General features: G+C 44.5%; 1 protein-coding gene across 2 annotated transcripts in view; it reads right to left on the reverse strand.

The window, feature by feature from the left end:
• LOC129624670 (ATP-binding cassette sub-family C member 4-like) overlaps positions 1 to 15,243 on the reverse strand; it is a 161,737-nt gene extending 146,494 nt beyond the window's left edge. Inside the window, exons 1-5 of one of the 2 annotated variants that reach the window (XM_055542834.1) lie at positions 15,072 to 15,132; positions 11,312 to 11,411; positions 8,593 to 8,703; positions 7,923 to 8,043; positions 1,077 to 1,301 (exon numbers count right to left, since the gene is read on the reverse strand). In XM_055542834.1, coding sequence (XP_055398809.1) covers positions 1,077 to 1,301; positions 7,923 to 8,043; positions 8,593 to 8,703; positions 11,312 to 11,337 — 483 coding nt within the window. In that variant the 5' untranslated portion in view covers positions 11,338 to 11,411; positions 15,072 to 15,132. Of the gene's footprint in view, positions 1 to 1,076; positions 1,302 to 7,922; positions 8,044 to 8,592; positions 8,704 to 11,311; positions 11,412 to 15,071 lie in introns of both variants that reach the window. The other variant, XM_055542833.1, reaches the window with a different exon arrangement.
• Between the last annotated feature and the right edge of the window lie 324 nt (positions 15,244 to 15,567).

A 15,567-nucleotide genomic window follows, 5' to 3' on the forward strand; every position in this document is an offset into this window, starting at 1 on the left:
CCACTTAAAGTATCCACTACCTAATATAGTTATCCTATTTAACATGTGTGGTGAGAACATTTAAGATCTACTCTCTTTGAAAATTTCAAGGATACAATACAGTCAAATAAAGATTTTTTTTAAAACAGTCTAAGGCAAAGACATATCCAGGATCAAGTTTATACAGAGCCCTTCAGCTCTTGACACTGATATATCTGTGGCAATACCTTTGTAAAGATACCTGAAAGCTTCACTCTTTTTATACTAGTTTAGACAAGGGTAAACTATGGACTAATTTCATGGCATTCCTCAATACAAAATCACTAAACACATTAAATCAGTTCTTATTAAAACTGCTACAATGCATACTAAAAATAAAAGGAAATATTGTATTAAAATAATTTAAATGAAGAGCAACAAATTATCTCTAGAATTCATAAAACAATGTAAAATTTCAAGTTTCATCTCAAGTATCCTATTTTCTTTCATACAATTAACAAAAATTATCTATAAAATATAAGGAGTGAGTCTATATGTAGCATGAATTCTCTTTATATTTTTCCCTAGCAAACATAATTATATTGAATATAATTAGATGGGTCTTTTAAAATTAGAATCAGTCCCTTTATCAAATACATTCTCTGCTCTTAGATATAGTTTGATAGATCCAATCTCTGAAGCTCACTTTTAAATACAAATTTGATGTACCTGAAAGTATTAATGAATGACAACAAAAAATTTCCATAAACAGCACTATGGGATTTGGGCATGAAGACATTGAAAATCAACTTGATACTTTTCATACTTATTCTTGAATATTAATTTAATATTTTACAGTACAAATTTAGTGGTTATTATGTGACAGCCTATGGCTAAAAATTGCCAAGGACAGTCCACACGATCTCAAAAGAAAACTTTTCATTATTTATTGGTAAAGTTTGCTTCAGCAACAACAAACTTGGCTTGATGCAAAAGCAAACTTCTCTAGGAAGGTGTAAACAATCCCAGTTACAAAATTTGTAATTTACAGAGAACTTTCCCCAAATGTTCCTGATCCCTCAAGAGAGGAACACACCGTGGTACCTAGTGACACTCACCTTGCGGTAGGTCATATGGCACACGGCTACTCTCAGCCTCATCCCCACGCGCTGCATGCGGTAGAAGCACAAGTGGTGCAGAACGGCCCACATGAGCACGCAGGCGCTCAGCGCTGCCGCGTAGCCGTAGGCTTCGTGCAAAGCGGCAGAATCATTGGGATCATAGTTTTCAACATAACTAATCATTTTCCCCAAAAATATGGGTTGAACTACCCTGGTGCCTTCCTAAAAGAAAAGAAAAAAGTCTTAATTAGAAATGTCAGTTTTTCTTTACACAAGATTTACTTTTATCATTAGCATGTTTAAAATACATTTTGACAAAACGCTACATTCGTGACTAATTTAAAAGAAAAATATGCAGATTTATTATCTCCTATAAGACAAGCAGGCAACAGTTTAACCTTAAGGCAAAATTTTTCCATTCAAACATAGTAAAGCCTTAGTACATTGTGCTTAGCACAGCGTGGATACTCAACAAATATCACAAACAGGCTCAATACCAACTGAGCCTTAAGATGAATAAAGAAAAAGGTGGCAGAAGCAGAGGAAGAAATCTGCTTCCACAGGAACAAGCCTGCTGGCAGCCTGCCCCTGTCCCCCATACTCTCAATGTCCCAGCCCAATAGAAAGTCAATGTGGTTCACATATGGGAGACACGCTTTCATCACCTTCTTCATGAATCCTTATGAACTGAGACACTGGCACAAACACATCCACTGTTTTCTACCCCAAACTCCACACATAGATCCACGGAATGGAAACCAGCTTTGGCTGGAGTACCACAAAGAAACCAGGTTTGGCAGCTCTGCAGGCTCTTAGCTCCAGAGAGCACTGCCTCAATGTCTCTACCCTCTAGAAGTTGGAATGTTCCTTGGAGTAAAAAATTAAACATGGTGGAGGAATAAAATAAGGGAAAGGGGATCAGGGGCAAAAAAAAAAAATCTATAAAATTTTTAAAAATAAATAAATCACAGGATTATAATATACAATATAGAAAATTTATTCAATAATATTGGAATAACTTTGCATGGTGACAGTTGGTAACTAAACTTATCATGTACTGTATAAAATATTAAATCACTAATGATGTATACCAGAAACTAATATAACATTGTAAGCCAATCATACTTCAATTTAAAAAATTCTTTTAACTTTATATTAAAAACTTACATATGCTTAGAAAAAGAAAAGAAGGTGGATATAAAACCCTAATTTAAAACTCAAGGTCATCACTGTGGGTATTACCAACACCTAATGGCTAATGCGATGCTCTCAGGAACCAGCAGGGCACACACAGCAGGTCTGCTCAGCAGGTCCCTGTCCACTCTGCTCAAGGCCCCCTCCTCCTCTCCTGCTGTGTGGTCCTCAGTGGTTGCTCTCAAGCCGCAGTATCTCTGCCACCAGCAGCCACTCCTCAGACTCCTGGATTGAGCAAAGTGAAGGACACATGGAAGAAAGGGTTGGGGAATAAATGCAAAGACCGCTCAGCTCTCGGGGAACCAGCCGTGAGTAGAGGCACAAAGTCCACTTTGGGACGCAGAGGATTCTGTTTACTTCCTGCCCATCAGCTGAGCTCCAAAGGGAAGATTTACACAAACATGTGCTTCCCCACAGCCTCCACCTGGACCAGAGACCATCAGCAAAAGTGGACTCAGACAAAGAACAAGTGTCCGGACAAGGCCGGGCCACATCTAAGGATCCTGGGAAGAGGACATAACTCCCAGCCACTCCTCCCCTCTGAGGATAGAGGACTGGGTGAACCCACTCCAGCTCTCTGAGGTCACCCCACTTATACACCAGCAGGTAAAGACCTCACCTCTCAGAGAGAAGCCCTTATGACCTAGGGAGGTGGTCTCTGTGTCTCTGGCCCAGGCAGAAACTTCAGGTTCCTCCTCTCCACCCTGAGAGCCCTGGGCCTGCGGAAACCTGTCCTCCCCACCTGCAGTCCCTATGGAGGTGCACACAGGGGCCAGAGTGCTGGGAACTCTCTGCCTGTTTTGTTCTAATCAGCATTGACCTGCGAGGGCCCCCCAGCCTGGTACCTGTTTCTCCAAGTGGTAGAGATACTCCTCAGTTCTCATAGGACAGAGGTTTTCATATTTCAGAATCCTAAGAGCCTCACCCTGGACTGGCATCACCGTGCTTTTTCCCACTGGTGCTGCCAGGAGTACCTGGGAGGCCCTGCTTGTGCTGTGGGTGGAAGAGCACACTGCTTAGGATCATGGATGATCCATGGGGTGTTCTGTGCAGCCAAGGAATTGAAAGAGGGCTGGAGGTCACCAAGGAAACACGTTTGTGTTTTAGAAAATCCTGGGCTGAGTTTAGATCTTTCATTATCAAAAATATAAAGACCAATAAGCAGTACAGATAGATCACAACATGGAAATTTGCTTCATAAAATCAATTTAAGTAACTAGTACTGCTACTGCTACTAGTACTAGTAGTACTACCACACAGGTGAGCCCCTACATTCAAGGTCCTCTACTCCCACATCTCCGCCATGACCACCCAGTGACCAACCTCCTGAAAGGGCCCAGGGCTCTACCAGTTGCACCTTATGCAGCCCCAGGCCTGGCCTTCCTGGATCCCCAGCAGGAAGTATTACTGGGTCTGGAAAACTTTGAAATCAACACTCCCAGCACCACAGTGGGGCAAATTCCCTCTCAGGAAGAACCTCAGATTCTGCAGCCTCTCCCTCTATGTCTGCTTCTCCCATGAACTGCCACAGCCAAGACCCAGGACTCATATTAGGACGGGATCCATTTGAGGCTTACAATCGCACCTAAGGAACCAACAGCCCAGGACAGCAAGAAAACCCGCATGGGCTATGCTTTGAGACCCACTTGCCTTCAAGCCTCTTTATCATCTGGTATCAAAGAGAAACTAGAGAACCAGTGACAGCAGAGAAAGATCTGCTCCAGGATATGATCCAACATTAAACCCGGAGGCCACTCATCCAACCAGGCACCTGGCATTAGTCACAAGTACACACCAAGGCCCCAGGGTTTCCAGACAAGCAGAATTCATGAGAACTCACCCAGGACAGAAACCTGCATAGAGGGTGCATGAGTTCTCCACAATTCACAGTGAAGCTGGAGCTCCTCCCCACAGGGGCTCTGGCCTGGCTGACCTGGCCCATGGGGAGGGGGCAGCCCAGGGAAGGGAGTGATCTTGGGAGCTCTGGCAGCTCCAGCCCAGACACAGGACCCCGGGTTCTGTTCCACAGGAAGGGGATGATCCTTTCCTAGGAAAGCATTTATCATATGTGACCTGGGAAAGTCAACAATTACTTGCTGAGCAACTGTCAAATGTCTTATGTTATTCTGGGCTCCAGTCCAAATTTGAGTGAGTAATAGTCGTTCAGTTGTGTTTGACTCTTTGGGACCCCATGGACTGGACACTGCCAGGCTCCTCTGTTCATAGAATTCTTCAGGAAAGAATACTGGAGTGGGTTGCCATTTTCTTCTCCAGGGTATCTTCCTGATGCAGGGATCAAACAAGGGTCTCCTGCACTGCAGGCTTATTCTTCTGAGCACCAGGAAGTTCAGTTCAGTTCAGTCACTCAGTCATGTCAGACTCTTTGTGACCCCATGGACTGCACCATTCTGGGCCTCCCTTTCCATCACCAACTCCCGGAGTTTACTCAAACTAATGTCCATTGAATCCGTAATGTCATCCAGCCATCTCATCTGCTGTCATCCCCATCTCCTCCCACCTTCAATCTTTCCCAGCATCAGGGTCTTTTCCAATGACTCAGTTCTTCAAATCAGGTGCACAAAGGATTGGAGTTTCAGCTTTAGCATCAGTTCCAATGAATATTCAAGACTGATTTCCTTTAGGGTGGACTGGTTGCATCTCCTTGCAGTCCAAAGGACTCTCAAGAGTCTTCTCCAACACCACAGTTCAAAAGTATCAATTCTTTGGTGCTCAGCTTTCTTGATAGTCCAACTGTCTCATCCATACATGACTACTGGAAAAACCATAGCTTTGACTAGACGGACCTTTGTTGCCAAAGTAATGTCTCTGCTTTTTTATATGCTGTCTAGGTTGGTCATAACTGTTTTTCCAAGGAGCAAGCATCTTTTAATTTCATGACTGCAGTCACCATCTGCAGTGATTTTGGCTCATGTACTATTGAAGCATGGCTTGGAGAATTTTGAGCATTATTTTACTAGCATGTGAGATGAGTGCAATTGTGTGGCAGTTTGAGCATTCTTTGGTTTTGCTTCTCTTTGGGATTGGAATGAAAACTGACCTTTTCCAGTCCTGTGGCCACTGCTGAGTTTTCCAAATTTGCTTGCATATTGAGTGCAGCACTTTCAAAGCATCATCTTTCAGGTTTTGAAATAGCTCAACTGGAATTCCACCACCTCCACTAGCTTTGTTCATAGTGATGCTTCCTAAGGCCCACTTGACTTCACCTTCCAGGATGTCTGGCTCTAGGTGAGTGATCACACCACTGTGATTATCTGGGTCATGAAGATCTGTTTTGTATAGTTCTTCTATGTATCCTTGCAACCTCTTCTTAATATCTTCTGCTTCTGTTAGGTCCATACCATTTCTGTCCTTTATTGTGCCCATCTTTGTAGGAAATGTTCCGCTGGTATCTCTGATTTTCTTGACGAGATCTCTAGTCTTTCCCATTCTATTGCTTTCATCTCTTTCTTTGCATTGATCACTGAGGAACGCTTTCTTATCTTTCCTTGCTATTCTTCGGAACTCTGCATTCAAATGGGTATATCTTTCCTTTTCTCCTTTGCCTTTAGCTTCTCTTCTCTTCTCTTCACAACTATTTGTAAGCCTCCTCAGACAACCATTTTGCCTTCTTACATTTCTTTTTCTTGAGGATGGTCTTGGTCCCTGCCTCTTGTACAGTGTCACAAACCCCCATCCATAGTTCCTCAGGCACTCTGTCTATCAGTTCTAGTCCCTTGAATCTATTTCTCATGTCTACTGTATAATCATAAGGGATCTGATTTAAGTCATACCTGAATGGTTTAGTGGTTTTCCCTACTTTCTTCAATTTAAGACTGAATTTGGCAATAAGGACTTCATGATTTGAGCCACAGTCAGCTCCTGGTCTTCTTTTGCTGACGGTATACAGCTTCTCCATCTTTAGTAGCAGAGAATATAATCAATTTGATTTCATATGGACCATCTGGTGGTATCCATGTGTAGAGTCTTCTCTTGTGTTGTTGGAAGAGGGTGTCTGCTATGACCAGTGTGTTCTCTTGGCAAAACTCTATTAGCCTTTGCCCTGCTTCATTCTGTATTCCAAGGCCAAATTTTCCTGTTACCCCAGGTACTCTTGACTTCCTATTTTTGCATTCCAGTCCCCTATAATGAAAAGGACATCTTTTTTGAGTGTTAGTTCTAGAAGGTCTTGTAGGTCTTCATAGAACCATTTAACTTCAGCTTCTTTGGCATTACTGGTCGGGGCATAGGCTTGGATTACTGTGATATTCAATGGTTTGCCTGGGAAACAAACAGAGATCATTCTGTCATTTTTGAGATTGCACCCAAGTACTGCATTTCGGGATCTTTTGTTGACTGTGATGGCTACTCCATTTCTTCTAACGGATTCCTGCCCACAGTAGTAGATATAATGGTCATCTGAGTTAAGTTCACCCATTCCAGTCCATTTGAGTTTGCTGATTCCTAAAATGTCGATGTTCACTCTTGCCATCTCCTGTTTGACCACTTCCAATTTTCCTTGATTCATGGACCTAACATTCCAAGTTCCTATGCAATATTGTTCTTTATAGCATCGTACTTTACTTCCATCATGAGTCACATCCACAACTGGGTGCTGTTTTTGCTTTGGCTCCGTCTCTTCATTCTTTCTGGAGTTATTTCTCCACCAATCTCCAGTAGCATATTGGGCACCTACTGACCTGAGGAGTTCATCTTTCAGTGTCCTATCTTTTTCCCTTTTCATACTTTTAATGGGGTTCTCAATGCAAGAATACTGAAGTGGTTTGCCATTCCCTTCTCCAGTGGACCACGTTTTGCCAGAACTCTCCTCCAGGGAAGCCTACTATTAAGAGACATTTCTAAGTATAAAGACAGGTCAACTTAAAAGTATCCTCAGTACATGTTTCACTTTATCTTACAATCTACAGACAATACATTAGAATATGTAATGAATCCATACACCTTGTCCAAAGGAATACCCAAGACAGAAGTAGCAATAAAATTATAAATGACAGTCATCAATCAGGTGAAATAATTTAGATGAAGCTTGTCTCTCTCAAAGAGATGGACTGGGCAAGTGGTCAAGAAGGAAATACAATGTGCTTTTAATTTTGTATGATAAATAATGTTCAGTTCCATGTTGTTGAACATAGGTCTGCTGTTGCCACATAAATCCTATACTTCAAATTACTGTCCAAATGCTTTACTAAAACTCTGCTTCTGGCCTTTGTTTTGGAATCTGTTACGTTTGTTGCCATCTCCTGATGGCTGTTCTCTGAAGTTTACTTCCTCCAAACCACAGGACACATATTCCCTGAGGTTGTAAGATCCTCTTTTGGTCAAGGATCACTCAATATTTATATTGAGCACCAAAAACATCCTAACATGGCATAAAATATCTTTCCAGTGCTGCTATCCTTCCATTACACCATGTTTTAATCAGTTAAGAGAAAAATAGTAATCTCCAGAGGTCAAGCCCTTTACGAATCTGTCTATTCTAAAGATAAATACAACTGCTGATCTACATCATGATTCCTAGATGAGATTTACCCTCAGACCTTAAATCCCTGCCCTCTCCCCGCCTCAGTCCATCCATCTCAGGACTGACCCACATATACTCAAAATCAATGCACTGTATGGAAAAGCTTTTACCTCAAGACATGTTAACATTCCCAAAACTAAGTAGGATTTCCCATAACACTTTATGATCGCTTTCATTAAAGAAGGCTCCCGTGCATCTTTCTGGGCTCTCAACACTTCCTGATCCCAGTACCTGCGAAGAGAGGCAAAGCACAGTGAGGAACAGCCCTGCCGCAGGAAAACAGGGGAGGGACAGAGCAGAGACAAGCCTTCACTACAGGGCTCTCTGTGGCTCCCCATAGATGCTGGCTAACTGCTCGCAGGGCTCCCGAAAGATGAGCAGTGCAGACACTGAAGCACCAGGAAAAGCACCAGACCAGGTCTTCAGAGAAACGTCCCAGATTCTACAAACAAGTTCCTGCTAAGCTTTGCTGAATTCACAGGTCATGAGCAGCCCGGAAGGACAGACACTGTCCTCCAGGGACCCCACCTCTGGGGACAGAGCTAGGTCTCCAGGGCCATGGCTGTGGGCTCCCTCCACATCCACTCACACAGGGAACACAGGCTCCCCCAACCTCCAAAGTGGGCTGAGCCCAGGGTCAGCATGAAGGGCTGAGGCTTCAGTGTCAGGGAAAGAGGCTCAGAAGACCCTAGAGGAAGGCAAAGGCCCCTCCCCACAAGCCTTTAGCCCCATGGAGAAATTCTCACTCTTCTAACCGTACTCCCTGATGCCTGTGCTCACCCTTGCAGCTCTTCTCCAAGGTGCTGGGAGCGATCTTCTGGAAGCACCGGGTACATGTCATCTTTTTCCAGTTTCCGTTTGTGACCAATTTTAAACAAGGGGTTTAGCCACCTGTTAAACATTAAAAGGAGAGTGACATATATTCAAATTGCATTTCTTTAATTAGAATCCTACGTTCATGGACATTGTTTAAAAAAAAAGTCTATATTTTAACTATACAAAGATATAGGGAGAAAATTAGACATATGCTTCAGATCAGATCACATCAGATCAGTCGCTCAGTCGTGTCCGACTCTTTGCGACCCCATGAATCGCAGCACGCCAGGCCTCCCTGTCCATCACCAACTCCCAGAGTTCACTCAGACTCACGTCCATCGAGTCAGTGATGCCATCAAGCCATCTTATCCTCTGTCGTCCCCTTCTCCTCTTGCTCCCAATCCCTCCCAGCATCAGAGTCTTTTCCAATGAGTCAACTCTTCGCATGAGGTGGCCAAAGTACTGGAGTTTCAGCTTTAGCATCATTCCTTCCAAAGAAATCCCAGGGATGATCTCCTTCAGAATGGACTGGTTGCATCTCCTTGCAGTCCAAGGGACTCTCAAGAGTCTTCTCCAACACCACAGTTCAAAAGCATCAATTCTTTGGCACTCAGCCTTCTTCAAAGTCGAACTCTCACATCCATACATGACCACAGGAAAACACATATATCAGGGTGTCGATAAGTCACTCTGGCTTACACAGAATATAACTGAACTAAAATACCCTGTTTGTGGTCTACTGAACATACATTGTACATCTACTTTAATTATTAAGAAAAATACATTTAGAAATCAAAATAATGTTACCTTGGTTCAGGAGCACAGAATAGAGCTGAATGGCCTTTGTGGATAAGGCTATAGATAGGTTCCTGTACTACAAAGCACTTAAATTTTCTGAACTGTCAGACTCAAGGATTTTGCTGTTGTTTTTTGGTGGCTAAGTCGTGTCTGACTGGTTTTGTGACCCCATGGACTGCAGCCCTCCAAGCTCCTCTGTCCATGGGATTTCCCAGTCAAGGATACTGGAATGGGTTGCCATTTCATTCTCCAGGGGATCTTCTTGGCTCAGGGATCGAACCTGTGTCTCCTGCACTGGCAGATGGATTCTTTACCACTGAGCCACCAGGGAAGACCACCAGACTCAAGAATGCCTCAGTCACATTCACATAAGATGCAACCTTGTGGTCTCAAGACCTCCTTAGTTCAGCTAATAACACAAAGGAAAATTTACAGGGAATCACGTTACAATACACCGCCCTGAGTCCAACAGGCTCTGGACCCTGACCTCCTTACAGCCCTGTCAGAGTCCCCTCACATGAGCCTCTTTCTGACCCCGACCATCTGAAGATGTCCTAAAGATAAGCAACATCTTTCCAAATAAAATGAATACATTGATTTTTCTTATAGTCCTCCCTATAATTGAGGCAGAAATTGCTAGACAGTGTAAGATTTTTTAAATTTCAATTTTTAATTCCTTTTTTAATGTCAAATTTTCTCTTCTCAAGTAAGCATCTCACTCTTTGCTCCAATTTCCAGGCATTCAGAGGAATCCCTTCCTGGTCTGGAAGGTCATAAAACATTCAGACCCAGGACAAGACAATTATTAACTGCTGTCCAGTTTATCAAGAGAAACCTCCAAGAAGCCCATTAACACTTAAAACATACATTTGGTCCCTAAATAATGGTCTGGGATCTTGAGAAAGGGTCAAGGGATGGCGTTGCAATGTCTAGAGAAACTGAGAAACTGGGGTTCCAAGAAAGCCATAAAATCAACAAACTGGACATTGTGATATTTACATTAAGTCATGAATCAACCAAAAATGTACAGATCAATCTAGAAAAGATATAAAACTGCTATTATCCTCACCTTTTGGGGTCCTTTCACCCCCTCTTAGAGTCTATGCTGAGGACTTTGTATCTCTATGTTCTAAAATAAAACTTTGCCTCTGTGTTTGCGAGTTCCCCGGAATTCATTCTTAGGCTCTGTGAACAGAACTCAGGTTTCACGTTTCATTATCACTTCCTGGCCGATTAATTTCTTTTCAAATGTAACACAAGACTTTCATAAGGGCTGAAATTTTACTGACTGTGGGGTCTGCCACCTTCAGCCTCAGTTGCGGAATAAATACTGATGTGCTGCAATTCATGGGGTTGCAAAGAGTCGGACACGACTGAGCGACTGAACTGAACTGATACTTTCAGGAACTCCACTAACAGTGGAGAACATCACCAAACTACAGTTCAACCCCTTCATGCCCAGGCTTCTGCTCAGGGACATCAATTACCCTCATTGCCACCCCATCCCAGCAAAGGGGTATGTGTTAGTCAAATCCCTATTTGCTTTGGACCCAACCAATATTTCCAATGAGCCCTCCACCTCCAGACATGACTAACTCTAGATACAGGCCATGCACAAGGGCTCTGGGAACAGGATCATACCAGACCTGAGGGGGTCTGGTCTGTGGAGGCAATATGCTGGATGGAAGGGCGCCAGCATCAGTCTAAACATGACTCAAGAAAACCCAAACACAGTTGAGCCCCTGAGGGTCCTCGAGGCCCCTGGGGGCAAGAACCACCCACATTGGGTCATTAACTGTCTCCAAGAAAACTCTACTAGTGGCTACTGGGCTATAAGAGGTACACACCCCAATCTAGGTCACATTCAGATTTTAATTACACTCACCCCACCTCCCATCTAAATGGAGCCATTCATCTAGTCAGGAGGGAGCTGGACTAGACTGGTAATGGAAGGAGTTGTCGCCCCTGTAGCATCCTTGGTGAGCCTAGCACGAGAAGCAATTTATAAAGCCAAAGCTACTAAAAACAAAAACAAAAGCAAAAAGGGCACTGGAACATTGGCCTGGGCAACTAAAGAACCCAGCTGTAACTTTAGAAATATGAAATCTTCACTGGGCCGCTGGTCCATATGACACTCAACCACTGCATAGTTCCTGATTACCTGCTGGCTGATCAAGGAGGAATTCATGCCCTTGCAGCTATTTCTTGTTGTTTCTATGTTAATGTGAGTGGTCAAATAGAAGACAGTGTAACCTGACTGGTAGAGAAGACTGCTAGCAGACAGAGAAGGATGAATATCATATGATATTGCTTATATGTGGAATGTACATAAAGGCTATAAATGAACTCTTTAAAAAATAGACTGAGAGTCCCAGAAGTAGGGGGGGGAAAAAAGCTATGGTTAACCAGGGGGTGAGAGGAGGGACAAATTGGGGCACTGGGATTGACATACACACACTGTAATATATAAAACAGATAACTAAGAAGGACCTACTGCATAGCACAGAGAACTCTATTCTATACTTTGTAATGGCCTACATAGGAAAAGAATCTAAAAAAGAGTGTGTATATGTACATGTATAACAGATTCACTTTGCTGTAGAGCATAAACTAACACAACATTGTAAATCAACTGTACTCCAATAAAAATTCAAAGAGAAAGTCACTTGATCAAATACTCAGAATAAGAAGGGCCCTGACTGAACAAATCTGGGACAGTATCAAAAGGGTAATCTCAGCTTCCTGGGCTTCTGCCATTCTTAGGACCCCTTACAATTATTCTCCTCCTGCTTTTTGGTCTGTGTATCCCCAACTGCCTCATTAGTTTTATCTGGTCTTTATCTGGGTGTGAGAATTGGGACTTCAGCCAGGTGACAATCATATTTATTTTAGCTATCCATTCCAGTATTCTTGCCTGGAGAATCCCATGGAGAGAAGAGCCTGGCAGGCTACAGTCCGTGGGGTCACGAAGAGTTGGATATGACTGAGTGACTAACTCTTTCACTTTCACTTCCTGCTTCTGTCTTAGCCTCAGGCTCAAAAGAGGAAGTTATAGAGAAAAATAAAAACTGGTTAGAACTAACTAACCTCAAAATTGGAGGAGGAAATGGCAACCCACTGCAGTACTCTTGCCTGGGGATTTCCACGGACAGAGAACCTAGAGGGCTACATTCCACGGCATTGCAAAGAGTTGGCCACAACTGTGCAACTACCTTCCACTTTCAGGCCCCAAATGGTAAAAACCCTAACCTCCCCTAGGCCTTGAGCCTCATTTATGCATTGGCTGTAATATATTAGTATGCTAAATGGCATACTCACCCGTGCCATGACAGTTGACAATAGTCATGACAACAAACCACACAAGGACTAAAAATGAGTGTTTCCTCAGTTTCAGGTCCAAACCACATCCTTGTTCTCAGATAAGTCATGAATATTACTCCCTCTCTTGATTCAATTTGCTTGCTTTTACCTTGACCCAAATTGGGTTGAGAGCTTGATTTGTGAACTAAGCTCTCGCTTCTCCATTCTTTGGTCATTGAATAAAACTTGTGCTGTTCCAGTCTCACCATCAATTTAGTTATTGGCTGTGGGAATCTGAGTGGAAAAGCAACCTCTTCAGCCAAGAAAAGGGGTCTTAGCCTGGGCTAGGAGCCCAGCACAAGGTGGGAGACCAATTTGGTGACATCAGTTACATATACAAGGAACACCGTCTTCAGAGCCAGACTGCTTGACTTGGGATCCTGCTCCATTACTTACTGGCTGTGTGGCGGTAAGCAACTTACTCAACCTCTCTGCTTCAGTGCCTTCAAGTATAAAATAAGCAGTAATAGTGCCTTTCCCTCCAGCAGGAAAACTGGAAATGGGTGCCTACCGAAATCAATGAAAAGTCCTCACCTTCCCATTTCCAGGCACACACACTTTGAAACTTCACAAACAGAAGGTGTTTGGAAAGTTCCTTGCCCTGCGTGAAGTTAAGGAGAATTTTTTTCTACTTTATTATTATTTACAGTAACCATACCCATATTCCTTCTTCTAGGCCCCTCTTTCCTTTAGGGCCACCAAATGGCCAAAAGATGAAGCTACACACACTAAATACACCACCATCAAAACAAGCATAGGAGCTCCCAATCCCTGGAGATCCCCCAGGGTGTCCCATAAAGGAAGGAAATACTAGAAATTTGGGAAATATAAATGGGTTAGGGTCCAGAAATAAAACAACTAGTAATCATCCAAATATGATTAAAGCCCAAAGGTTTAGGACCACATAGTCAGTGGCCCCAGTTACCACATGCAACACTTTAGTTAAGAGCTTCAACTCTCTGAGCTGTTTTTTTCATCTGTGTGTTTCCTCTGGGCTCAAGGACCCTTCAGTGGTTTCAGAACCAAATGATTCCTGGGCAGGACCACCTGCATCAAGACCATGCACTGCTTCTCCGAAGTCTAGAGATTGGAAAAGACCTCACAGGCTTCAGGGACCCTATCCCCAGAGTGATCCCCAAAGGTGGAAGTGGAGATATCCACACTAAGGAAAGGGGCTGATCAAATAAATCCTCCAGTCCTGACTGTGTGTCCCAGGCAAAAGCAAAACGTGTTCAAGATTAGTGTTCCTAATCATTAAATAAAAACCTTTCATTTTTTTACCCACGTGAAATTTGCCACAACTAGGAACCAGGTTATACAGTGAGAGCCACACAGGGAGAAAGGGAGAGGGAAAGAAATACATGGTCATAGACATGGGGGCAGAGGGAACCCAGTGGAGCTGGAACACACGGTCACACAGGGCATGTGGGAAAAGGTGGGGACATTACTGAAAGAAGAAAGAAGGTGGAGCACTGAAGAACTGATGCCTTTGAACTGTGGTGCTGGAGAAGACTTCTGAGAGTCCCTTGGACTACAAGGAGATCAAACCAGTCAATCTTAAAGGAAATCAACCCTGAATATTCTTTGGAAGGACTGATGCTGAAACTGAAACTGCAGTATTTTGGTCATCTGATGCAAACAGATGACTCACTGGAAAAGGGCCTGATGCTGGGAAAGATTAAGGGCAAGAGAAGAGAATGTCAGAGGATATGGATGACATCATGGATGCAATGGACATGAACTTGGGCAAACTCTGGAGACGGTGAGGGACAGAGACCAGCAGCGCTGCCATCCACGGGGTTGCAAAGAGTCGGACAAGACTGAACGACTGAACAACAACGGTCCAGGGCACTAATTAGATAAAGGAAGCTGTTCATAAGCTGCTTGCTTGGGGCTGAGGACAGGGGTAGGGGGTGGGGGTGTGACGCTTCAATTCAGAAGTGGGAATTCCTGAGCAGTTCAGGAGAAGCCAGTAAGAGTAGACGCAGGGTGTTCAGGGCATTTTCCCACTGGGCTGTGATTCCCCCTGGGCAGCCTTCCCTCTTCCTGCTCTCTGGCTCTGGAGGGGCTGCCGGCAGCAAGGCAAAGAGACCCTGTACCTCCGCCACCAAGTCACGGGGTTCCCTCCCCACCCCTGCTCCCCACTTCCTTGCCCAGTCGTGCTCCGCCTTCCCAGGGTGCAGAGGGGAACAAGCCAGGGTTGGGAGGCTCCACACTCCTTTCCGAAAGGCGCGGGCAGCGGAGGGTGCCATGACTGCCGCGTATCACAGCCGGGGGGCGCTCACCAGAAGAACAGGCGCGAGCAGAGGTTCGCTTTCTGCAGCGGGTTGGACTTCATCTTCGGGTTCAGCGGCAGCATCGTGCCGGCTGCTGCGGGCGTGGAGAGGCGCAGCGCTGCTCTGACCTCGGTGAGGCTCCCGCTGCTCCTGGAGGTGACCACGTGGATGCTGAAGATCAGTCTGCCTTCGGGGTCTGCTGGGCGGGCCCGGAGAACCACAGGCTTCTGGGGGTGGAGCACCCACATCCCGCCCGGTCTCCGCCTCCCGCAACTACACAACCTCCGGTGGGGGTCGCCTGCAGGTCACCGGCTCTGCCCTGCTGCCACGGCTCTGGGAGAAGTAGGGCCGTGTGTGGGGACGCAGGACCAAGAGGCAGTCAGGCCAAAGCTTCCAGGAGCTTCATGCAAGTGGGAGGCAAGGCCACCCGGCTCTTCGATGGAGAAAGGTAGGCGGACCAGACAGCACGAACAAACCAGCTCCAAGAATTCCACCTGGCTGCAAA

This window comes from Bubalus kerabau, chromosome 12, assembly GCF_029407905.1.
Source record: "Bubalus kerabau isolate K-KA32 ecotype Philippines breed swamp buffalo chromosome 12, PCC_UOA_SB_1v2, whole genome shotgun sequence".
Classification (NCBI taxonomy): domain Eukaryota; kingdom Metazoa; phylum Chordata; class Mammalia; order Artiodactyla; family Bovidae; genus Bubalus; species Bubalus kerabau.